Source organism: Caloenas nicobarica, chromosome 5, assembly GCF_036013445.1.
Source record: "Caloenas nicobarica isolate bCalNic1 chromosome 5, bCalNic1.hap1, whole genome shotgun sequence".
In the NCBI taxonomy this organism is placed as follows: Eukaryota; Metazoa; Chordata; class Aves; order Columbiformes; family Columbidae; genus Caloenas; species Caloenas nicobarica.
In genome coordinates, this window is record NC_088249.1 from 51,522,069 (window position 1) to 51,545,845 (window position 23,777).

The following is a 23,777-nucleotide window of genomic DNA, read 5'->3' on the forward strand; positions in this document are numbered from 1 at the left end:
GGGTGGGGATGATCTCCATGCAGTTGCAGTTTTTAATGCACTGCCGAGGCTGCTTTCTTCCTCCATCATTGCTTTTCCTTCTCAATCTGCCTTGTGCTCTTAGAACAAGGCTTTGAGAGCTTTCCTCTGGCAGGATCCTCTTAGTATCTGCTGGCAACTCTTTGAAGCAGGGCTGCTAGAGCTGGGCATTGTTTGGTGGCTTATTTCACTCAAGGTGATCACAGCCTGCTTGGGACACTGTTCACAAGAAGGCACACTTGTCTCATGTGCAAGTATCTCCTTTTCATGTCCCCATGGCCCGGGGCTAGCTGTCCCTCATCCACCAAGGCCAGATGTATGAGCATCTTCTGTCTGACCAATGCTCCTTGTGTACTTGGAGGACCTGGAGTGGGAGGATTCCCTTGTGGAAGATGCAACAAGCAGAGAAGTTAAAGGAGGGGAAAACCAGCTCCTCCTCAGCTTGTGTCTATGCAGGATTCTCATATCTGCATCTAGAGGGCAGGGCAGGTACGTGCTCCGAGCTGGGTCTCTGTCGTCTGCTCTGTGATCCCAGTTACAGCCTCACCAGCCAAGATTTCTTCTTGTGGAGATGAAGTGTGTGTGCAAGAGGGAGCGAAAGGTGTGATGCTGTGGTGCAAGCCTTTTCCTACCGTGCAGTGATGCTGGGGGTGTCCAGGCGGCTTTTTCCAGGAGGCAGGAGCCAGCCTTTACCTGATCCTATACCACGGGGGCAAAGGGGTTTTGCTGGTGGGTTAAGGGGGACAAAAACAGGTATCCCAAACCAGTCCGCACAGTGCAAGTTGCCCTGGTGGTGAGTGGGGAGTTTGTTCTTCTGCTTCACCCAAGGGACAGTCCCTCTGAATTTAATTAGCAGCTTTGCAGGTCAGTGGCACGGTGAAAAGCAGGGCTTGGGCCAGGCAGATGTCTGTTAAAGGAGGCAAGAAGTACTGAAAATTAAGGTGTTTGATATTAAGATTTATAACCTCAATCATTTACATCCAGATCCAAGTCTTCTGACCTCCAGAAGTCCCTCCCAAAGCAAATTATTCCCTTGTTCAGTGATTTTTATGTTACTTGTCCCTGCACTTCAACAAATCAAAGAGGAGAGCCACACTAGAAGGCTGAGCCTTATACGTGCTTGTCACCATTCATCTGGCATGAGATAAAAATTATTATGGACTGTCATCGTTCAGCCTGGGTATGGGCTGGCTGTTCTCCAGACACAGATTTTTTGGCTAGTCTCACAGTTTTTGAGATTTGGAGAGTATCTAAGCTCTTATCACCAGGAGCAAGCGTGACTGTTTTATAAATATTCATTAGCTAGCATCATTATGTCTTGCAATTTTATGGGCAAAAGGTGTACTTTGCCATGCATGGTTTTCTTTTTTAAATGCTTCAGCTCCTGGTTTTGTGGGGTCTGATACAGCTTTTTCTTTTAAAGCACATTTTTGTCCTTTGCCATTGCAGGGGTGGGGAAGGGTGGTAGGGAGCAGAAATATATGAGGATGCCTCCCACCTCAAAACCCAAAGGCAAAGCCAGGATGGTTGGCTTTTGTCTGAGGGTCTTGCAAAGGAAAGGGGGTCCCAACAGCAGCCGGGCCATGCTGCCAGCCCAGGGTTTGCCGTGGGAGGCTGGCAGTGTGTGGTGGTGGAGGGAGGCCCCATGCGAGTGTCACCCGTGGCCGCTGAAATTTGTAAGGCGATGGGAGGAAAGCTGGTGCCTCTCAGCCGGAGCAGAGGAGGGGAGGCGGGACGGGCTGCAGCCAGCCTTCCCTCACTAGTGCTGCTCGCTCTCGGGGGGCCCAGGGCCACGCTTCCCACCGAAACTACATCTCCCAGGCTGCCCGGCACGCTGCCCCGCTGCCGGCTCCCCAGGCGGGCTGCTGGGGGGAGACGGGGGGTGAGACAGGGGGCAGCCGCCGCCCCCTCGGTTTCCGCCACCCCCAGCATCCTGCCCTTGCCTACGGTAAAGCACTGCGGTTGGGGGGGAAACTTTGGCGAAGGGTCCTGTGCGATGCGGGGCTGGAGGGGCGGCAGCCATCGGCCAAGTGGCCTGTGGGAAACTCCGGTGGGAAAGCGGGGTGCTGGGAAGGGGGAGCTGGGAGGGGTGCCGGTGGGAAAGGGGTGGAGGGGAGAGGTCGTGCCTGGGTGCTGGGGTCTTTGGGGAGGGCGGACGGGAGGGAGGGACGGGGACTTTGTGCTGGAGCCGGGCGCGGGGGAAGGGCGGAGCGGAGGCGGCGGCGGGTTGGTGCGCTGCTCCTTTCGGGGCGATTGCTTCCTCCTCTGCCCTGGCTGAGGCTGCTGCGGATGAGACTTTCAGTTTCTCAGAGAGAGGCGAGCAACCCCGCCCCTATCCTTACCCTTATCTCTACTCCTTTCCCTGTCCCCTTTTTCCTACCCTTTTCCCCCTTTTTCCAACCCTTCCCCCCTTTTCCTGCCCGTTTCCCCTGCCCTGACTGCTGCTGGGACACTTGCACCTGGGACTGTTCACGCCACAGACTGGGCTTGTTCTGCTTCAGTCTGGTAACACGGAGGTGTTTTTAGGACCACTTTACATCCCAGTGCACATTTCACTGCCAGGGGCAGGAAGGGAGGAGGGTTTCCCTCATGGAGGTCACAGCCTCCTGCCTCAAACAGCCTGGTCCAAGGAATAGGACTGAAAATGGCTGTGGGGAGATGCTCCTCGATGACTCCTTCCATTTGAACTTTGTGGGCAGACTTAAAAAACCGAAACCTCCCATTTCTCCATATTTCAGGTCTTGGCAGGATGGAGCCAGGGGAGAAGCAGAACAAGGACTTTGTAGCTTTCACACTGCTGGGCAAAAAATGCCCCCCAAAGAAGCTTGGTGTTACAGGTGAGTGGGTACCCATCCGTGATGACTTGTTGCATGTCAACAAGGTGGGGATTTCTCAACCAGCCTTGCAAACTTCACACAGAGGTGATGAAACTCCTGCAGGCATTTTTTGCAGTTCAATTTGAGCAGAAGCAAGCACAAAGTCAATTAAGAATAGGAGCTCAACAGAACCGAAATGAGTTCTCGACCTGCAAAGAGCCTGATGCATATCTTAAGTCCTATGAGCGGTGTCTGGGAGGATGGTAGGTTTGCAAACAAGTGTTTCATCACCCTGCTCATGAACATGGACATTGCAGATGTCTCTCTCTGAGCCAGTTGTCCAGGGGCAGCAAGTCCTCTGTGGGAAATAGGCACCTCAAGTCATGAATCATTCATAGTTAGTTTAGGATTAGAAAAATTGCACCCTTGGAAGAGACAGTGATGAGCCCATTGCCTGTGATGGAGGTGGCTGGCTCAGCTGGAGGCCCCTTCCCAGTTGGCATCTGGGTTTGCCCTGAATGGAAAGCATTTTCCTCTTAACTTACATAAAAGTCAGAGCAGTTTAGAGATAGGAGCCTGAATTTTGACATGAAGGCTGTAACTTAAGACAGTCCAGTTAAAACACTTGGCCTTGGTGTTATAAAAAGCTGGTGGGATACTTTACTTTGGATGTGACAAAGGACATGTTCACATATGCACGGCCTCCTTTGAAGGTCTCTCTGCATTGGTTGTGCTCATCCCACACCACCCCTGACTTTTGCGCATGTGCTAAACTCAGGTTTGGTTCCATAGGGGAAAATTCATGCCACAGATACCCTCTGAATTAAGCAGCATTGGGGATGTTCTTGAAAGATGCTTGGTGGGGTTGGGTGTTGACTTTTCCTGGCTCAGCCTTCTCCTAGTCTGAGCTCAATCCCTCCCTTCCCAGGCCTGATTGTGAAGCACCTCCAGAAGACCTTCCAGAGGCCCATCTCCTTGCAGCTGTCTTCTCCCCTGGCTGTCTCTCAGTGTTGTGCAGGTAGGTGAGGCTGCCAACGGTCTTCACAGCTGCCATTTTTTGTAAAATGTGGTGTCTGGGGTTGTCACACAGCACTTGCAAAAAGCCAGTGAGCTTGAAATGGATAATTTCTGGGGTGTCATTCCCTATGTGGCTGCTGGTTTGTAGGGCCATTGTTGACCTTGAGGACAGAAAAGATTTGTGATTTATCACTTTTTCATGAGCTCTATGGACATTTTTTTAAAAACTAACACAGTGGTTTTGCTGCTGCTTTTTTTTGGCACAGAGAGCCTGAAAGACCTTTTGAGAGCAGAAACATTTTGCAGTCATACTGATTTGAGCACACAGAGGTCTCAGCCTGTTCTCCAGATGTGTTCTGAGTCATGTCCTGGTCTTTAGAAGGTCTGAGGACGTGCAGACACATGGAGGATTGTGATCAGGTGTCAGGTCACTGTGGTAATACTATCCAGGGGCAGGCTTGGTGGGAATGCCAGAGGGATCACCTCCCAGACACATCAGCTCCTGAAGGCCTGGGCACGGACCAGCGCTGGGCAGATGTGTTGGCTGTTGCCTTTCCAGAGTACCTGCCAATTCAGCCTGGGGCTGTGGAGAAAGCTATGCTGTGGTAGTATCTGAGGCAACTTGTGGTCCAAGTGTTCTGGGTGGAAATGGGAAAAGCTCCTGCGATGCATGAGGTGTGTGGTTGGGGCTGAGCTGGGAACCGAGTGATCCTGACTCTGACTGTGAACTCGGCCTCTCCATTGCTGGAGACTGAAGCCCCCGGGTGCTAACATGATCAGAAGGGGTGTCATCCAGAGGGGTTTTCTGTTGTTTGCCCTCTCCCTGCAGCTGCTCTTTAACCCTTTGTGTTTTCAGTTTGAAATGCTGTCCTTCCTCCTGGCTTCAGCTTGCAATGAGTTGGAAACCCCTCCAGCAGCCCACACTGAAGAATGTCCCTCTGGAGTGGAAGGGATCATTAAAATGCCTTGCTTCTCTTCAAGGCCAGTGTTTGTATCAAAAGCACCTCTTGTGAGTACTTGTGCATGTCTATATGGAGTTGTTCTGTTCCTACAGGGTCTTGTCCAAACTTGGTGATGAGTAAACATGAAGCGCATGAAGAGAAGGGTGGGGATGTGGTGTCTGCAGCCCTGCAACCTGGCTGCACACACCGGTCACTCTGCTTAGTGCCATCAGCAGGAGGGGACAACTGCTCCAGCATGCCAGCACCCCAGGACTGGCAGGGTGCTCTGCAGGTCCAGGTGAGCCTTTACGGTGTGGTTGTGCCTGTCCCCAGGGAACAGGATGGCTGGGTATTTGGGTTGGTTATGTGCTCTGCTGTGGGCAAGGCCAGCTGCAAGCTCATGTCTTCTTGCTTGCGCAGCTGGAGAGATGAGTTTCAATGGTCTCACCAGTCCATTCCTTTTTTTTTGCAGATGGAAATCACTGAGAGCAGAGGGGCAGTGCACAGCACAGGGTCTCTGGTTCAGACATCCATTTCTTGTGCCCATAGATCCAGTCCCACCCCTGCTCCTCCCCTGCCTTGTCCAGTGAGCTCCCTTTCCAAGACCAAGCTCTCCAGCCGCTTCTCTCTCTTCTCACCACTGTCGTGGGGCTGTGAAACAGATTCTAGCCCCTTGCCCCATTCCAGCTCCAAGAAATACCTCAGGGGGAGCTGGAAGAACTCACGTCCTGAGGAGCCCACCAGTCTGAAACCAAGGGGGCCTGCATGTTCTCCCTTCACAGGACCCATCATTGCTCGGATAACTGACTGCATCTACTTGGGGAACCTCAATGCTGCCTATAGTGGACGGGCGCTGTGCACAAACAGCATTGACAGCATCATTGACATGAGCAGCCTGCCCAGTGACTGCAGCCTGAGTGTCATCCCCTGCACCTGCCAACGGGGAGGGTTCAGGCACAGCTGGTCACGTCTCAAGGTCGACATCCAGGCTCCGCTCCATGGGGATCATCATGACATGGGGCAGCCTTGCTTCCGAGACATCAACGAGTGCATCGAAGCCTCACTGGAGAAAGGGAAGCGTGTCCTCATCCACTGCAGGGATGGTTACTCTCTAGGTCCTACTTGTGTCATTCAGTACCTGATGGTCAAGCACAGCATGAGGCTGTTGGCAGCCTATGAGTTGGTGAGGGCGCGGTACCCGCTGAACATCCAGGAGTGTCATCGGGATCTGCTGGTGGGTTTGGAGATGTCCCTGCAGCCTGGGAGCATCAACATCATGTGCCTGAAGCACTCCCTGTCAAGAAGGATGGCATGGAGCTAAACAGACAGGGTGGTTGGCTTGTTTGGCAGCAGCCCTGAAGAGGAAAAGCCATCTCATGGGTGAATGAGGTGACTGTAGCTGTGGGGTATGTAGGATAGTACTGGCACAAGATGCAAAGGTGTTGGCCTTCCTTTGGTGCAGTTCCTAGGGCCTGATGTTGGCAGAAGTAAGAGTATGGGGAACTCGTTTAGGGATACACTGGAGGCAGAGGGAATGTCCTGGGCAGGATGGAAGCCCTGAGCTTTGCTTTGGTCTGATGTGATTTTGAGAAAGCAAAGGGCAGTCAGACACTGGTTTGCTCAGCAGTCCTGCCTGTGCTTTTACCATAAGCACAATTGCTGCTGAGCAGAAGGCTTTTTTTTTTTGCTAACAGTCTCATCCATGGAAATAAGACATAGTGTCATCTTGGTGTCATGTCACTCCATGGTGCCTGTCCATTTAACGCTTGTAGGATGTTGAAGAGGAGGCAAGGTGTAAGGGTGTGAGAGATGGCCATGAGGGACAGCTTACGCGTATCCATCAGCCTAGTCCTTCCAACATGTGGTGGTTCCCTGGAGGAGCCTGGACCAGAAGTGCCACACCTGAGACTCTCTAAAGCATAAGGCAGAACCTCCTGTATGTACCAGGTCTTCCCTCTGGCCTCGCAGGATGGTGAAAGTGCTCTGGGAATGGTGGACCATACCCATGGTGCATTCCTCTAGCATGAGCAGAGGTGAACAAGGGAAGGGAACAAGGTCATGTGCTCCACAGGAAAGGTACCCAAGTGTGAACAGTGTGTATATTCCCGGCCCCTGTGCAATACTGTCCCTCATACTTCATATTGACAGTAATGAGCACCACTCTGAAGGACTTACCTGGAGCTTTCTTATGTCTTCCTTGAGTTTTTCTGCAAGGAACTTGTTCATTCGTCACTCAAACAATTACACTACTTCCTTTGGAAATGCCTGTCTTTTTTAATGTTAACCATAGGTCTTAAGTTTGGGATGGTTTCTGCTCACCCTAGTACTACACTGCACCATCCACTCCTTCCGCATCCTACAAACAAAACTGTTAACCAAAATTTTGCTCATGGGACTTCTTTTTTTGAACTCTCTTATTCAACTATTTCAGGCCAACATTTCTTATCACAAGGTGATAACCAAAACCCTGAACTCAGAGGAAATCTCTTTTGCTATGCTGCATGCCTGGACTCCAGGAGGTTAGGAAAGCATTTGTTGCACAGGGCTGAAGGAAACTCCTTGGGGGTGGGGAATATTTGAATGGATAACTCTGCTGGTTTTGATTCTTCCACCAAGAGCAGAGCTGCTCTCTGGAGGACTGGTGGGCCAAAGGTGGCTGGAATGTGTGTATCTGTGTAGGGAGCTAAAGAAAATGGCTGTAGAGACTTTGGAAAGAGAAATAAAGAGTTGGTTTGACTCTAGAGTAAAATGTGGCTTATGGAGTTGGCACTGAGAGGAGAAGTGAAGCGGCTAAGCTATCTCTGAATGGGTGATTTCAGCTGTTGGCTGTTGAGGGTGGCTGCTGTCTGTCTGCAAATGTGTTTGCTTTGGTCTTTTTTTTTGTTGTTGTTGTTTTCTGAGAAACTGGCTTTAGCTGGGACAAGCAGATATTCCTTCTGCCAAACTGTTTTTTGTTGAAGTCCAGATGGGAGATAGGTGCTGGGTGCCATGATGCCTCTACCAATGAGTCTTCCTCAGCAGCCGCAGCAAGGGATGTTCCTGAGAGGCAGAAGCTGCTGGCGTTTAACCTCCGTGTTTTCTAGGTCTGCCTGGAGCTGAAGACCCCTGTCTTCCAGAGAACTCACAATCTGGGGGACATGGATGTGCAGGAGGTGGGTGGGTTGGATTGGGCTGATTCTCGTTATAGCTCTTCCCAAGCCTTGCTCCTTCACTATGTGCTGACCCACAGCAGTTGCATGGGAGCCCAGAATAGGGCAAAACCATCCCAAACCTCTGCTGAACTGCACATTTGCTTTGCATTTCCAGGAGTCTTATAGTGGATTTGCAAGGGAGTAGCTCAGGTCTACAGGCCAGCATACATTGATGCCGGCATATTTGCTACCCAAACCGTCCACCTCTTGACATTTCAGAGGGACAAATCCTGAGTAGATCCAGCCTTGCCCATGCTAGAGGTTTCTCCCTCCTCCACCTGCTGCCAGGGCAAACACGAGCAAGACACCAGCCCCACTTGCTCTTCCTTCACTGGCATCTGCAGCATTGCTTGCATGATGCTAAAGGTGGTGAAGCAGGAAGCCTGCAACAGTGGATCTGCTGCTATCAAAGATCTGAGAGACGCCTGGAAAATACTGTCAGGGCCATGTCTGAATCAACCTAAAAAACCCTGGCTGAAAGGGGAGGGAGCGCCCGGGCTGGGGGAGGAGGGCAGGAGCTGTTTGGGTTTGTCTCCATGGGATCACCACACACACACACTACATGTGCTGTGACCAGAGCTGGTAAATATTTCCAGCTACATTTCCACCTGACTCTCTTTCAGACCCATGGAGATATGGGCCTGGGTCATCCCACAGGGGAGTTACCTTTCTTGCTGGTAGTGTGGGGCTGCTCCCCCATGCTCTGTGGCCTCTCCCCAGCCCTTGTGCTGCAGTGAGCCTTGGGGCTGCCCGTGGAGGCTCCACAGGTTTGTTTTCTAAAAAACTAGTTGCGTTGAAATATTTCACGTGGGGAGGAGCTGCAAATGTTTCCTGTGTGGTAAGTGGAGTTAAAAGAACACGCTAATTATGGATGGCTTGCTCAGGTATTGCTCTTGCACATGCTATTGGCGATTTATTGTGGGGTGCAGGCTTTTTCCCCTCTTCATTCCTGAAGGGCTGAGCTGCTCCCAAGTCCTTGAAGGCAAACAGAGCTGTGCCCTTGTCTGTGTCTCCAAGGGGAAATTTTATTAGAGGCCTTGCAGATGGGTGGTTGTTTGCAGGGAGCCTGGGCTCCCCCCAGCCTTGAAGCCATATCTAGTGTGGCTGGTTGGTGGGAGGAAGAGAGGGAGGAAGGCTCCCTCCTCGGCACTCCTGAGGAAAAGCACCTCCCTGGCCCCTCTGGGGTGGCTCCACTTGCCCACTCCATGGATAGAAGATGTCCCCCCCCTCCACACGCCTCCGCTTGTGGTGGCTGCCCTCTCCTGCGGGGCTGCCTGCCTGGCCTGCCCCAGCCAAGGGAGGTGCACAGGGGACTCTTGCACATCATTGGTCTGAGAAGGTCTCCATGCCCTTAAAAGAAGGTGGATTTTCTGCTGAGCTACCCGAGAAGCCCTTTTATACCTCCTTACTCAGCCAGCTGCCTGCGGCTCGCCAGTCCGTCCTGTCCAGCCAGCGGGACTTTCTGATTTTCTCGTCCAGACGTGGGTGAGCCGTTTTGCATGTCTCTTAATGACCAAGCTTGCTCTTAGGGGGTGACGGGGGAGCAGGTTCACTCACCTGAGTTTTACGGAGATAAACACTAGGTGGGGGTGGCCTGCTGCGAGAAACGGGGGTGCTAATAAAACCCTCCGCACCCTTTGCCTGTTGGAGAGGGTCTGTGCATTGGAGTCTCCCTCTGTCTTTTCCAGTGACCTTCTTTCTCTTTGGTTTCATGCCTTCCCCTCCCTTGGCTGGTTCTGCTCTCCAGCTTGAGTGGCGAGGGCAAGCAGATCTGCAGGTTCCCTAACACTGACCTCCCCAGGGCCCCAGGATGCGGAACCCTTCCCTGTGGTAACTCAGTGATGCTTCCTACTTACACCCCTTCGTCCAGCTCCCAACCCGGTCCTTGCAGTGCCTTCCTCCCCAAAAAACACCCTCAGACAGGGACTGACATCCAGATTTACAGCCTGGTGTTGTCCCCTTGCTTCCTCGGCACTTGCAGCGTCGCTGCCGCTGAAGTGGGTGCATGTGTGCGTGGGGCAGGGATGTCAGTAAAAATAGCTGGCGTTCCTCGGCCGCCCCGTCCCTCAGCTGTAGCCCAGGCACCTGCGGTGGCTTTTGCTTCGTGTCGCCCCGACCTCCCTGAGTCACGGGGGCTGGCACCAGGGAAAGGCTGCCGTCCGAGGAGACAGCTGCAGCTCCTTCTGCAGCTCCCTGACCATTTTTAGAAGCACTTTTCCCCCCTCCTCCCTAAAGAAATGTGATGGGCCTGCACATTTTCCAGGATAAAGTTTCCTTGGCCCTGCAAGCTGAGCCCCCATTAACACTTCATCTCCTGACAGAGCCTCCCAGGTTTGCAGGCTGTGTTTTGGGGGCTTGCCTGCTCTGCAAAGGACCAGCTTAGTTTGGGCTTGGCCAACACTCCTGCATCCTTCCATTAGGAGATATAAGCAGGAGATATTACTCTACTAGAAAAGTAAAATTCTGTTTATGGGGAAATAATTTACAACAAAACAAAGGTGCTTTTCCATCTCTTCCCTAATATGCTGTGTTGTACCCATAAATTTGCTCTCAAAGGAAATGCAAGGAACTGTCTGGGGAAACTTTGTGCCTTTGCCAGTTCAACAACTTTCAACCTTGTTCTATGTCATCTGTGCTGAGGCTGTTGCAACAGGCTACCCTGCCCCATGCAGTGGATGCAGATACCGGCAGCAGCATCCTCTGAAGTCCTTCATTGTCACCTGGGGTCACTGCCAACCCTCCACAGGCTTTGGGGTATTTCTTGTTAATGAAGTGAGGCAAGACTGCATGGCAAAGTGAAGCAGTAAACTGAAAATAGCTGTTTCCTTATCCTCCTTCCTGCATAAAATGGTTTCCTAGTGTTCAAACAAGTGATATAACTGCAGGAATTAGTCACAAATTTCTGTTTTTCTCGCCCAGCACCCTTTGGTCCAGTTCAGAAGTCCCCTAATGCTGAAGTTTGTGTGGATATGAGTAGGCACATGTTTGGCTCTTGTCCACAAACTGTAGCCTAGTTCCCTATACGATGAAAATTTGGAGAAGTTGAGAAATAAGAGAAAACCTGTTCCTCTTTTTTTTCTTTCTTTCTTTTCCTTTCCCCTCCTCTTAGTGGAATCTTGCTTTGTTTTTAAACCCAAGAAAGTCACCACCAGCATGAATAATTGTGAACCATTTTTCTTGGTTTTCATTGCAGGCTCACAACCATCTAAAGCAAGATGTCTGAGTAAGTTCCCATTTTTTCTGACTCTAATATGTTGCTGGCATTTAAAAACTTTTGTTCAACAGCCAAATTTTTGTGCTTATTAAGATTCCTCTGCTTGTTTCCAATTTGGATGCTAACTGCCTTTTTCTCTCCTTTCCCCTTTCTCTTCTTTCCCTTCCTTGTCCATTTGCTCTTCCTGAACAGTGAAGAGGTAAGTGTGTCTTGCTGGGGTTTTTCCTTCAGCGATGCTCATGGCATCAGTTCTGGCTTCACCATTCCTCCTTAGGAAGAGCAGCTGCTGGGTGTGAGAGTGGAGAAGGGTGGTTGATGGCAGGGCTTGCTTGCTGACTCCTGGAAAAGATGGGAAGGAGAAGAAAAATCCCTTTCGAAGGTCTTTTCTACTTCCTGGCTTGGAGTTAGATACTTTTCTCCCTCCTCTTCCTGCTTCCCCAGTCAGCCACGAGATGGTGCTGGGAAGGCAGTGGTCCAGAGCTGCCTTTCCTCCATCACCCATCCACCATCCCATCCTCTCCTCCTTCCCCCGCCTAGCCCCGCATTTTCTGCCCACTGAGTGCTGCCAAATCATTTCTCAAAGGCGATTCAGGGAGACCTGGGTCCAGGGGAGCATAAGCAGGAGGGAGGTTGCATCCTTAGCAAGTTCTCCCTGGTTTCTGGCAGGGCCGGAGCAGGACTGGGCTCAAAGCCTGGGGGTGGCTGGGAAAACACAGAGGAAGGCATGGGACAGTTATGCGTGGCTTTGTCACTCCATATTGCCTCTTAGCAAGTTGCTCCATTCTTCATCTCTGCTTGGCATCTCCTCATATGTCCAAACCACCACAACTTCAAGCTTATCCTCACTGAGAGAAAAAAGGATTTCAGGGACACATAGAAACTCCACAATATGGTGCTGGTGTCCAACAGGTGCTTTTACTCTCCATCAAAGCCAGTGCCCCTGGAAAAGGCTGGGAGGGCACTTTTTGCTGTGGTACCAGTTTTCAGATAAAGAATAAGGCCTGGCCTAATAATGCTCAAGGGATCTGCTCTGTTGTGGCCCATGCCCAAATTCATATGAGCAAAATCCTCCCAGTTAATGGTGCACTGCATCCCTGAGCTGGACGCCTTCCAGCCTTGTCAGGAGGGCCTTAGCACCATTTGCGTATGCAAACCTCCAGATTTTGTTACATTTCACTCTGCAGATCCTTATCCACTTCCTCCTCTATGCAACACAGACTCACACCCAAATGCTGCTTTCTACTCTTCCACCACAGCATATCAGATGTCAGGGTGCACTTCCCCTGTCTCAACCACACTCAGCCTTGCTGGGTCTTCTGGACAAATTGCTGAGGAAACAGCTGCAATGCAGCAGCACATGAAGGTTGTGACTTCTTTTATAAATAGGAGACCTGTTGCTGCTGCTCCAGCACATCACAGGTACAGAAGGGCTGGCTTGGTCTTCCAGGCTCCCCAAATTATTTCTCACCTGGCATCCCAGGGAAGAGAGAACTGACTTGAGTCTTGCAGCCACAGCTTTGTGGCCCTCCAGCTCATCTGGCAGGAGCAGCCTCCAGGCCTGCAGATCTTGTAGTTGTGTCTGTCCTCCAGTTGTGATGAACCTTCAGCATCACCTGTGCTGGGCTTTTCAGCTCCAAGAAGTTACACAGCCTTCATGTTTTCACTTGCCTGGTGTGCCATGGCCATTCAGAAAGACATCCCACAGCTCCCGAGTGCTGTCGGGCCTGTTGGCCTGACTGCAAAGCAAAGCACATATCTGCATGAAGAGGGAATTAATGAAAAGGTTAAAGGTACCAAGAAGCCAAGTTTGAAATGATATTTTATATGCATATCTTCAAGTTCATCATCCTCATTATCTTTTCTTGAGGAACTTTGTAGGTTTTAACTACCTGAGGTTGGCAAAGCTGGGTTCAGTAGGGAACTTCTTTTTTGAGTGCCACTGTTTTGGAGACCAGCCGCGTGTTGACCCATCCATCCCATCTGGAGCCAGCTTCCTGGCAGGGCCGCAGGGGTTGCTGCCCTGCTCCCGGCAGGCTGTGGGGTTGCATGGAGAAGGGGAATGGAAAGGGGAATGGGCACCTGATAACCTGCTTTTCTCTTATTCCTCCCACCTGCAGAAAAAAAGGAGGGCAGCTACTGCCCGTCGGCAGCACCTGAAGGTACGTGGCACTGCTGGGGCTGGGTGAGATGTGTCCTGACCATCCTATCTCTCATTCCGAGCCAGCCAGCTCTTGGTACTTCCCCTCCTGTAAGAGGCCTCCTATGCTCTTCCCCACTCCTTACTGGGTCCTCGCCAGTATCCCTTTCTTGGAGATGCTGGTACTGATATGGAGCTCCCCAAGCTGCCTCTCCATCAGGGCTTGCTCTCCCTTGCCAGCCCCCCTGCCCTCCTCCCTTGCCTCCACGCTGTGCTGACCACCCTTCTGCTGCCTTCCAGAGTGCTATGCTCCAGCTCGCTGCCTCTGAAATAGAAAAAGAACAAGCTGCTAAAGAAGTGGAAAAGCAAAACTACCTGGCAGAGCATTGTCCTCCTCTGTCGCTCCCAGGATCCATGCAGGAACTTCAGGTAAAGACTTCTTTAAGTCTTTCACTGTGCCAGAGAAGAAAGGATTTGGCTCCATCAGTTAGCCTGGTGGATCTAGATCTTTCCCATCTTGACCTCCTTCTCACCTTTGGTGGCCCTGGAGCTGGCTGGATGTGTAACTGGCCTGTGAGGCAGCTGGGGTGTCTCCGCAAAAAAAAAAAAAAAAAAAGGGCTCTGGCTGGCAGGAAGGCTGTTTCTAACAACATGTTGAGGCAGCATTTGCATGAAGCCAGTAGCATGGAGCCTGGGAGCTGGCCTGCCAAGCCACATTTCACCAGCTGGTCTTGGCCCCATCTGGTCTTCTGGACTGCGGTCTTTCAGAGCCAGAGCGGTCAGAAGAGAGTAATCACTTGTGTGGGTTCTAGCAGTCAACATCCCTCTGCTTTTCCTCCCAGGACCTGTGCAAAAAGCTTCATGCCAAGATAGAGTCAGTGGATGAGGAAAGGTATGACACAGAAGTGAAGCTACAGAAGACTACCAAGGAGGTGAGTTTCCCCCAGAGACATCCTTCAGGGGAGTCTCCAGCCCATCCTTTGCGCCTCCCTGCGCCGCTTGGGTCCATCTCACGAAACCCACGCCCCATTCCCACTCTGCTCCCTCCCATTTTGTCCTTTTGCAGCTGGAAGACTTGAGCCAGAAGCTCTTTGACCTGCGGGGCAAGTTCAAGAGGCCACCTCTGCGCAGGGTGCGCATGTCTGCTGATGCAATGCTGCGGGCCCTGCTGGGCTCCAAGCACAAGGTCAACATGGACCTCCGAGCCAACCTGAAGCAAGTCAAGAAGGAGGACACGGAGAAGGTACCCATTCCCTCTCCCCTGTGCTCATACAGGAGTTGGCCTCTGTTTTTTGAGGCTCACGCCTCCCTGTGTGACAGAGAGGGTTAAGGGTGAGCCTTTCTCCATAACATTCTTCCTGCTCAATATTTCCTCCTCTGGCATTCATGATGTTGAAAAATGAGGGTGCAGCCCCAAAAATGTACCACTTAGGTGGAATTGGGTTTCTCTAGCTGACACAGGGTTTTCTATGGGTGGGCAGGTAAAGGGCCCTGCCTGGGTGGGTTGTCACCCTGAAGGGCACTGCTTGCACCCATGCACCCATCCCTCCCCCAGGAGAAGGACCTCCGTGATGTTGGCGACTGGAGAAAGAACATCGAGGAGAAGTCTGGCATGGAGGGCAGGAAGAAGATGTTCGAGGCTGGCGAATCCTAAGCCCTAATCTCTCCACACCTGTCCTCCTCCCCCACCTGTCCCTGCCATCCCCCTCCGGCTCAGTGTCACCAACTGGGTGCTGTTCCTCTCTGGTTTTGTGAAGAGCTGCGTCCTGGAAGCAGTGGTGTAAATAAAGCTTTGGTGGGAGAGGCGGGTGTTGCCTGCCTGGGGTCCGGACCCTCATCCATGCCATGGTGACAGCGGGGTCTGCCCCCACTGAGGGGATCCTGGTAGGGATGGGGAGGCTTTGGTGGGGGCCATGCTGTGGGGATGGGGGACCCCTCTGCTGTTGGTCCCAGCGAAGCTGGAATGCTCATCCCTCTCGTTGCGGGCAGGAAAGGGTGAGTCTGTGCCACCATGCTGTGCTGGCATCCTCCTGCCAGGCTGTACCACCAGGTCTTGGCCATGTCTTTCACCGGTGGCAGACACAGAGAGATGAACGTCCAAGCCCCAGGAGGTGTTGCAGAACCCCCACGCATGGTGGTGACAGCAGGAAGCTGTGGGGAAGGAGCAGAGCTGCGCAGGAAGGTGAGGGGTGAGAGCCGCAGGGCAGGAGCAGAGCCTTCGGCTCCAGCAGGCTTTGAGAGGTGCTAGGTCAGGACAGCCTTGGCAGCTCCTGCTGCAGCACCTTGGTACCGATGCACTGTAGAGTGCTATGGTATAGAGATGTTGGCTATCCCCAAAGTGGCATGGGCAGCTGGTGGAGCGGTGGGTCACTCCTGTCCCTGCCATGGTGGGGATGTCTGTGTCTCCTGCTTTCCCCTGGGTAAGCCCAGAACTTCCCTATTTTTAGATGTCAGCAGAGACAAAACCTTAAAATATTCCCAAAGGTTTAAAAAAAAACCCAAAAAAACCTCCAAATTTGCCTTCCCTCTGCCCCTCTCCCATCCCCCCAAACCCTCAGCCCATGAAGTTTCCGGCACAGCTCACTTCTGCTGTGCACAGGAAAGCGAAACGGCGGCAGCACCCTCGCGCCAGAGCTGTCCGTGGGGCCACTGTGCTGGCTGGGGGAGAAGATGTCAGACTCGGAGGGCTGCCAGGAGGGTGCGGAAGGTGTGAACCAAGTGGGAGATGAATCCTCGGGGGAGAGCGAGAGGTGAGGTCTGGGAACCCGGTACCCCAACACCACAGCTGCCTTCCAGTCCTGGGAAACTGGGAGACTGGGAAACTGGGAAGGTGCTGGTGGGAAAGGAGGATGCACAGCCAAATCCATGATGACCCATGAGGCTGAAATGGGTCAGATGCTCCGGAAGGCTTTTCACAAGCTCCTCCAGCTAGGGAGAGACTTCAGCATCCTAAAGGTCTCGTCTCCTTTGAACTTCAAAGCTCTTGGGAGGGGGTTGATCCAGTGGGGAGCTGCAGCTCCAGCAGCAGGCAAGCTCAGCAAGGAGTCTGGTAACCTGGACCAGCTCTGCAGCTGAAATCAGCCCCATCTTTAAGACCAGTGGGTGGAGATCCTCTACTTGCAGCAATGGCTGGACACATCTGATTTCTTGCTGTGTCCTCTATGTCTCTAATGGAATTGATCTGGCAATGTTTCAGGCTGGTTGCTGTAAGGTTATACATCACCCTGTGCCTTCACTCTGCTTTGTTGCTTTATCAGCAGAGATTGTAAAATTTGGGGTCTGTTCACTCCAATGCAGACAGCTTTCCATGGGGGACAGAAGACGGTAGATCAGTAGCAGAGACCATATCTGTCTGTGGTGGAGGCAGACAGAGATAAGCTTGGCCAAGGTATATCACCCAGAAATACTCAGATTTGGACTGGATTCAGGCTGAGCATCCAGGGAGCTTGGGGTTGACTGATTTTTCACCTCCATCTTCAAAGCTCGCATTAGCATTTCTCTGCAAGGCTTCTGAAAGGCAACGCTGTTACTGTTGATAGGAAATAAAAACCCTTGAGTGACAGTGAGAGGAGAAAGGTGTGCCATCTCCTGTCACTAATGGTTGCAGTAAGTGTTTTGGCTGAGGCATGACAGCAATTAGCCTTGGCTGAAGACTTGACTGGAAGCTTCAAAAGCTGCTGGAAGGCTCTGTGCATGGCTCTCTGCTGAAACAAAGGGGAAGCCTCGGCTGCTGGGGAAGTGCAGGCGTTTCCCAGTGTGATCTATGACATTCCCAGCATCGCTCCAGCCTGGCTGTGCCTCCGTTGCAGGCTCAGCTCACCTTGCAGGAGCAAGGAGCAGATGCTGGGAGCAGCCCAAGGCAATTGATTCCTTCTGCTCCCTCCTTGCTGCAGCAGGTGCAGGTGTGTTGGCACAGCCAGGGCCAGCGGTGGGGGCTGCTGGTGGGGCAGAGGCACTTTATTCCCTTCTCTGTTTCTTGCTGGAGTCTCAGCTAAATGAGAGGCTGTCTGGAGGGGTCTGTTCTGTAGCACTCCAACTCTTACAGCTTTCAGAAACATGTTTAAAAATTGTGTATGTGAATACCGATGGCAGAGTGGCACATCCCTTCCTCCCTACCTGCATTTTAGAATTGTAATGAAATATGAAACTTGAGGGCAAAAGTAGTGAGCAAAAATAACTTCATTTTTGTTTTAAAAATATGGAGAATTACCTTCCCTCACAACTTGTGTGACAGTTTCACGTGCAGTTCTAAACTTCTGCTGCTTTTACTTGCACTATTTAAAAGCTTGCTGAGCTCTGGTGATCTCCACTCCCAAAATGGAGGAAGGAAGCATTTACTTGCTGTTTGGGGCTACTTTTTCTCTCTCTGTGGCTAGCTCAGCAATCTGATCTCCTGTCCTTGAGGACAAAAATCTTTTCAAGCTGACCTGTGTGGATGGAGTCAGGACAGTGCTCCTATGACAGCTTAAGGCATGCTGGAGATGTGACCAGTGAGTCTTGTGATGCAACTGCCAGGAAAGTAAATCCCAAGGCTCTCTAGTATAAATGCACAGTGAGGAGATATGGGGAGAAAAAGGGCGCTGGGTTTGCTTAACCAATGAACCTTACCTATTTAACTGTGCCCAGTGTACATAGAAGAGAAGCTTGCATTAGAAAATGTCCTAAAAATCCTAATTTGGACATAGCTTACTGTTTCCCTATATAAATGAGGACATGCTGGCAAAGTCTTGCTGACACGAGTGTATAACCGCCTAAACCAAACTGGTGTTATGTTACTTACCATGAACTGGAATTGCTATATAGTAAACTATTGCACGGTGGGCCTGATGTGAAGCATTCCCAAAAGAAGTGAGAAAGTGGGGGATGAGAGGGTGGAAAGGTGGCTGCTTGAGTTGTCCTGCCTTGATGGTGGTTCAGGATGAAGGAGTCAACACTCCTGCCTTGACAGAGGGAGGCTGGGAGCCTGAGGTGTGGGAGAAGCCTGCCTTATAGCAGGGCTAGATAACCCAATATGTTACTCAGAGTACTCTCCATAGAGCTCTGCAGTCTCCAAGCAGGTTTCTCTTGCATATAGGGTCTGAGATGAGAGATTGGCTTCTCCCAAATTCCCCTGTCTCCATCCTTCTGGGGCTTCCCACCCCTTGAGCTGCAGGAAGCCCTTGGCAGCCCATGTATGGTCACTGCCTGGGGAGAGGCTCTGCTGCGCCAGCAAGCCCTGGGCTTTCCTTTGCCATGTCTGTCCCCAGCTGTCTTGAATTCTCCAGATCCTTGGAGGAGTCTCGAGGGTCCTTGCTAGGATGACTGCTGTTGCTAAGTATACCCGTGGCTGGAAGGCGGTTGTCTGGGAAAACTGATACGCAGAGAGTCTTTGGACCCCTCGGTGCGCTGCATTCCTTAGGGGAGGGATGGAGGGGTGGCTGATCCCTGCTCAGGAGTAACAGGTCACAGTTTGACCCAGCTGGGCTCATTAAAGTGGAAAAATAGTAGGGAAATGAACAAGGGAGAGCCAGATGGATAATTTAATGAAGCTGGGCAATATTTACTGTCTCAAAATTGGATATAGGTGCTCTGGCAGCGGCATTAGGGATACAGACCTGTCTCTAATTATAGGGAGGTATCAGGTGCCTCCACTGCCCCTTTCTCCTTGAAAAAAAAATAAAAGCCTGGCTTGCTTTGCCTCTGAACTTACTTTGCAATGTAAAACTATGGGTTTGGAGGTGTGTGTGTTAAAATAGGGGATTGCCCAGCAGCCTTTATTTGATTTTTACTTTTTTAAACCATAGGAGACTCTCCGCTGGCTGGAGGGCTGACTGTTTTAAAACTCTTGGGGTGAAGTATGTCTCTGAAGCTTGTGGGAATCCCTTGTGCCTGGATTTTGGAGAGACCTGACTGTGGGGAAGGCTGGGCTGGCTGTCCCGGGGACCATCCTGGGGGCTGCTTGGAGGAGGTTTTGCCAGACTAGCATTGCTGAGGTGGGGTGAAAAAGCACTTCTGCTGGCTGAGGTGGTGCTGAGACTCCAGCTCCTCTGGAGGAAGGGGTGCAGCCCAGCCCCTCTGGCTGTGGGGGTCCCAGGCATTCCATGGCTGCACCCCACGAGAGGGCGAGCTCTGCTCAGCCTGATTTGTCCAACAGCACTGATAGATCTGCAGCAAGGGGGAAAGCAGAGATGTCCAGGCAGAGTTTTGGGACATGGCAGGGCTTTGCCGCTTGCATGGAGCAGGCAGGCACCCCTCAGGGTGGCAGTGTCCCCAGGGGCGAGCTGCTGTCAGGGAATAGGATGGCATTTTGGGACAGGGCGGCATCCTGGCCTTGGATCAGATCAGTCTCTGTTTGCAGCTGTGCTGCCCATGCGGGTTAAGCTCCGTGGGCTTTCGCAGGTTTGCTGCAACTGAAACAGGACAAGCGCTGCTCCATGGGCATGGCCGAGTTCAGCCTAGGGAAGTGCGAGGTGTGTTGAGGGCTGGTTTGGGAAGGTGGGAGGAAAGGGAGTTTCTTGCACCTCCCTGGTCTTGGCATCCTCCCTGCACACCTGGGTTTCGTGTGGTGTGCTGCTTCAGAGGGTTTCAGGCCTTTCCCAAAATCTGAAAGCCCTTTTCCTAGCAGTAACTGGAAGGGTAGAAGGTATCACAGCTGGTGCTGTGGCAGTGAAGTGGTTAACCTCAGCATGCCTGGGGACCCCGGGCCCCTCTGCTCTGACCCCCACTGACCCTCCAACCCAGCCCTGGCTGATGCTCTGCCTGCATCCTCCCTTTGCATCTGTCACCCCCGTGACCCACACACCTGGCTGTGGGGTCTGTGTGTAGGCTGAGTGGGCTCCTTGCTACCTCAGGGCTCTGCCCAGCACTAGACTTGCTCCAGTTAGGCACCCATCCAGCCTGGCTGCTGCCTCCATCGGGACGCTGACTCACATCCAGACATACTGAGGCCTTGTCAGCGCTACCTTTGTGTTGGGAACAGCTTTATTTTTTGTTAGGAGGTGGGAATCCTGGCCTGAAGAAAGCTATTGCCCAGACTCCAGGGGGGATCGGTGGCTGCCAGGCTCAGGGGATTGTAATCTGGCTCTGACAGTGCAAACCTGCTGTGACCCTCAGGGGCTCAGAGGAAACAATGCTTTGCTGCTCTCACTTCAGCCTCCATGTGCAGCCTTCCCAGTACAGACCAGCTACGCAAACCTGGCTGGGAAGGACAGTTCCTGCTCTCCTGGCACAGGTGAGGGAGGACTCTGCTCTGCCCAAGGCAACCCAGTTTATGCAGTAGCATTGACCTCTCATAGCTGCAGTTCCTATTCCCTTAATATGAGTCCAACAAGCTCCTCATCAGGCTGAGTCTTTGGGCTCACTGAGGAGGTACTTTGGCATCATTTGAAGCCAAATGCATGGAGAATGGCTTCTCATGGGGCAGTTCTCTTCTCCTCAAGCCCTTCATAAGGAGAAATCCTGAGGATGTACATTGATGAAAGGAAGACACAGCGGTGTATCTGTATGATAGGGACTCAGGGGCCTCTTCACCCAGGTTGTGTTCTAGATCATTTTAGTCTGTTATATGGGCCAAAAAAATGTCCTAGGAGGTGCTGCACATGCTGGGAAGGCAGCTGTCATGCATGTCATGCAATATGATTGCTATGGGAGCAGCACCTACCACGCTCAACCAAGGCCAGAGTGTCACCATGGTGGGTGCTCTGTGGGTATCCTGATGGCCTACTGCCTCAGGGCAAAGAGGACAGGCTATCTCTACTGCAAGGCCAGACAACTGAGGTTGAGATGTTTAGGAAGAGATGCCCTAACTGTAGGACTAGCCTACTCCGGACTGGATACCCAGAAGAAGTGGTTTCCTGTTGGACCCATGTGACATCTGCCAGGCCTTGGCAGGTATCTTAGGTAACCCAAGGCATCCTCAGTGGCACTTGACACCTGTGTTTAGGCACCCGAATTGCTCCCTGACTTCTCAATGTCACCTAGGAAGCACAGGTCACTGCTGAAATTTGAGCTGACCTCTCCTGAGGCTTGGCCAGATATCTCGCAGTCCTCAGCCTGTCTGGGTGCTCCACAGAGGCTCAGTCACAAATGGGTTAACCATCCCTGCTTGGAGCCCATGTGTGTTTTCTTTGCCAGTGTATCCATTCTAACACACACCAGATGTGTGAGGCAGTCTCTGGAGTGTCTTAATCCCAGGTTTCGGCACTCAGAGCTGCCTTTCTCACGGGCAGGTCTGCAGCAGTTTTCTAGGATCTCCATTGCTGCTTGTGCACTGCATGAGCAGGGAGGCTGGCAGTCCCTGTCCTCTGCAGGAGAATTTGCAGCAAGGCAAGATGAAATATCTTCTGTTATTTACTGCTTTAAATAAGTCACTTGTGGGATGGGCTGCTGGAGCTGGCAGCAGAGCTGATGATGATAGCTCCATCTTGAGTCATATGGGGTGAGTGTTAAACCCAGGAGCGACTTGGGTTCACCCTTTCTCAGCGGACCAATGGTGGTTCACACCAGCTTGGTGTGTCTGATAACTGTCCAGGGAATACAAGGCTAAAGAGGAAAATACATGAGCTATCCCAGCTGAATTTATTAATGAATGGAAATGGCAGTCAGTGGGCTTCTATTATTAGCTTGGTTGGTGACCAGCACCCAGTGGTCTAAAAACTTGGAGCTACCTGGGAGCAACCAGTCTGAGATATGCAAGACTTGGTTTATTTGGAAGTTAGATTATTTGGATTTCTCTTGCTGTGCCACAGATGTGTGGGCCCAAATGCTTTTGCTAATGTACATCAGCACCATCCCACTGTTTGCCATAAAGGTATGCCAGTTTGCATCAGCTGGAGGTCTCCAGTTCTTTCGCTTACATGCTCATTTTGAAAATAGATCCTTTGCTAGAGATTAATTCTGCATTACCAAGAAGTCTCTCTCCCAGCTCTAGGTATCTGTTGCTTGCTGCAGCTAAATACATAGTATGTGCAATGCCTTTTACCAAGCCCTTGCCAGACAGTTTGAAAATATATCTTTTTCTGTGCTTGTACATGTATGTGCTTTTCTGCTGCAAAAGCACTTTCCTTTCCAGTGAAAGCTTACTCTGGAGCCATTAACATTGACAGACCCTGAACTGAATCATGACTGCCAGCTGTTTGGGAGGGGGAAAGTTCTCCCCCAATAAAACTGGTGTCAATAATTATTTCCTCTTAAAATAAGTGCATCCTTGCAGTTGTCATTTAGCTTCATGTAACAGGAGCTGACAGCAGTGTGTCTGAGCTGAGCTGTCCTCAAGGACAGACTAATGTGAAATATAGGCTGTGCACCCCTGCTGTGGTGGGGCTTCTCCTTCCTTGGAGTGCCATTTGTCTCTTCTGCTGCTTTTCTGCTCCAGTTGCCATCATCCTGCATACAGGCTTAGCTGCCCCTTGTGCAGAAAGGATCATCTTAACTTTTTGTTGGGCCTCACTTTGGAGCATTAATGAGTATCTTCCCCCTTGACAGAGGCATGTGTTGGTCTTCAGGCTTTTTGGGTACTCTTGCTTGCCCTTTTGTAACAGCTCCTATCTTTTGCCTAGCTCGGTGAGGGAGGCATGGGTAGATACTGGCAAGCTGAGATCAGATGCCTTTCCCCAGGAAAAGGTGCAGCTTGAAGTGAGGGTATAGCTTGGAAGCAGGAACTGTCAGATGATGCTTGGGAGTTCCTTCTTGTCCATTAGTCTACCCTGACCCCAGCTGGAGCAACCAGTCTGGCAGTGTGAGGAAGGGATTAATGGCTGCTAAAACTGCTTGTGTTGCGTAATGCGGTGCTACATCAAAGCCTCGAGCCAGCTGCAGATGAGCTAATAAGTTTATATCAGGAAGAAGCTGTATTTCACTTCTTGAAAGCTGTGCTGGTCAGCTGAGCAGCGTGGCTGGAGCATAAGGCTGTACTCGCACAGTGGTACTATCCTACAAGCCTGTCAACAAAATGTGTTGCTTGGCTTTGGGTTATGCTTTAAAGATATCACACAGATGCCAGTTGGTGAAGGAAGATAATGCATCTATTACAGGTTGCGCTCCTCTTATGCTAAACTTGGGAGATACTGGGAGATGACTGAAGATATCTTCAGTTGCCCATTAGTGCCCATCTAATCCACCTAGTCAAAGCGAAGGCCATTCCATTTATTTTAAATGGACATTCAAAGTTCACATTCGTTCAGCAGCTTTCCAAACCTCGGTGAGCAAAGACTGGTGACAAGGCAATGTGATGCTATAAGAAGGCCTTTTTTAGACATTTCCTACAATGTTTGCAAGTGGGGGGACAACCTCTTGGCAGCAATTGCCTATGGTTTATTCATCCTGGCTGGAACTCTTTATCCTGTTGCTTGGCCCTGAGGTGGAGAGGCATCCCAAAGAGATGGAGCCAGTCTCTGCAGGGCCAGTAGTTCTTCTCTTGTCCTATAATGACCCTCCTGTGTGGGCTGGGAGTGTCTTATCTGCAGC

General features: G+C 51.5%; 2 protein-coding genes and 1 long non-coding RNA gene across 3 annotated transcripts in view; all 3 read left to right on the top strand.

Annotated features, from left to right (window-relative positions):
• The first annotated feature begins 9,266 nt into the window (after positions 1 to 9,266).
• Positions 9,267 to 11,211, top strand: LOC135989917 (uncharacterized). Its single transcript, XR_010606341.1, has 2 exons — positions 9,267 to 9,468; positions 11,177 to 11,211. It is a non-coding gene; the product is annotated as an uncharacterized LOC135989917 (long non-coding RNA).
• A 2,080-nt stretch (positions 11,212 to 13,291) lies between these two features.
• TNNI2 (troponin I2, fast skeletal type) lies at positions 13,292 to 15,171 on the top strand. Its single transcript, XM_065636707.1, has 5 exons — positions 13,292 to 13,356; positions 13,635 to 13,763; positions 14,177 to 14,266; positions 14,401 to 14,577; positions 14,890 to 15,171. The coding sequence occupies exons 2-5, from the start codon at positions 13,641 to 13,643 to the stop codon at positions 14,986 to 14,988; spliced, it is 489 nt and encodes a 162-aa protein (XP_065492779.1). The 5' UTR covers positions 13,292 to 13,356; positions 13,635 to 13,640; the 3' UTR covers positions 14,989 to 15,171.
• Positions 15,172 to 15,255: 84 nt separating this feature from the next.
• The window catches only part of LSP1 (lymphocyte specific protein 1), a 54,085-nt gene continuing 45,563 nt past the window's right edge, over positions 15,256 to 23,777 (top strand). Inside the window, exon 1 of the mRNA XM_065636704.1 lies at positions 15,256 to 16,084. Within this exon, the coding sequence (XP_065492776.1) occupies positions 16,005 to 16,084 (80 nt within the window). The 5' untranslated portion in view covers positions 15,256 to 16,004. The remainder of the gene's footprint in view (positions 16,085 to 23,777) is intronic.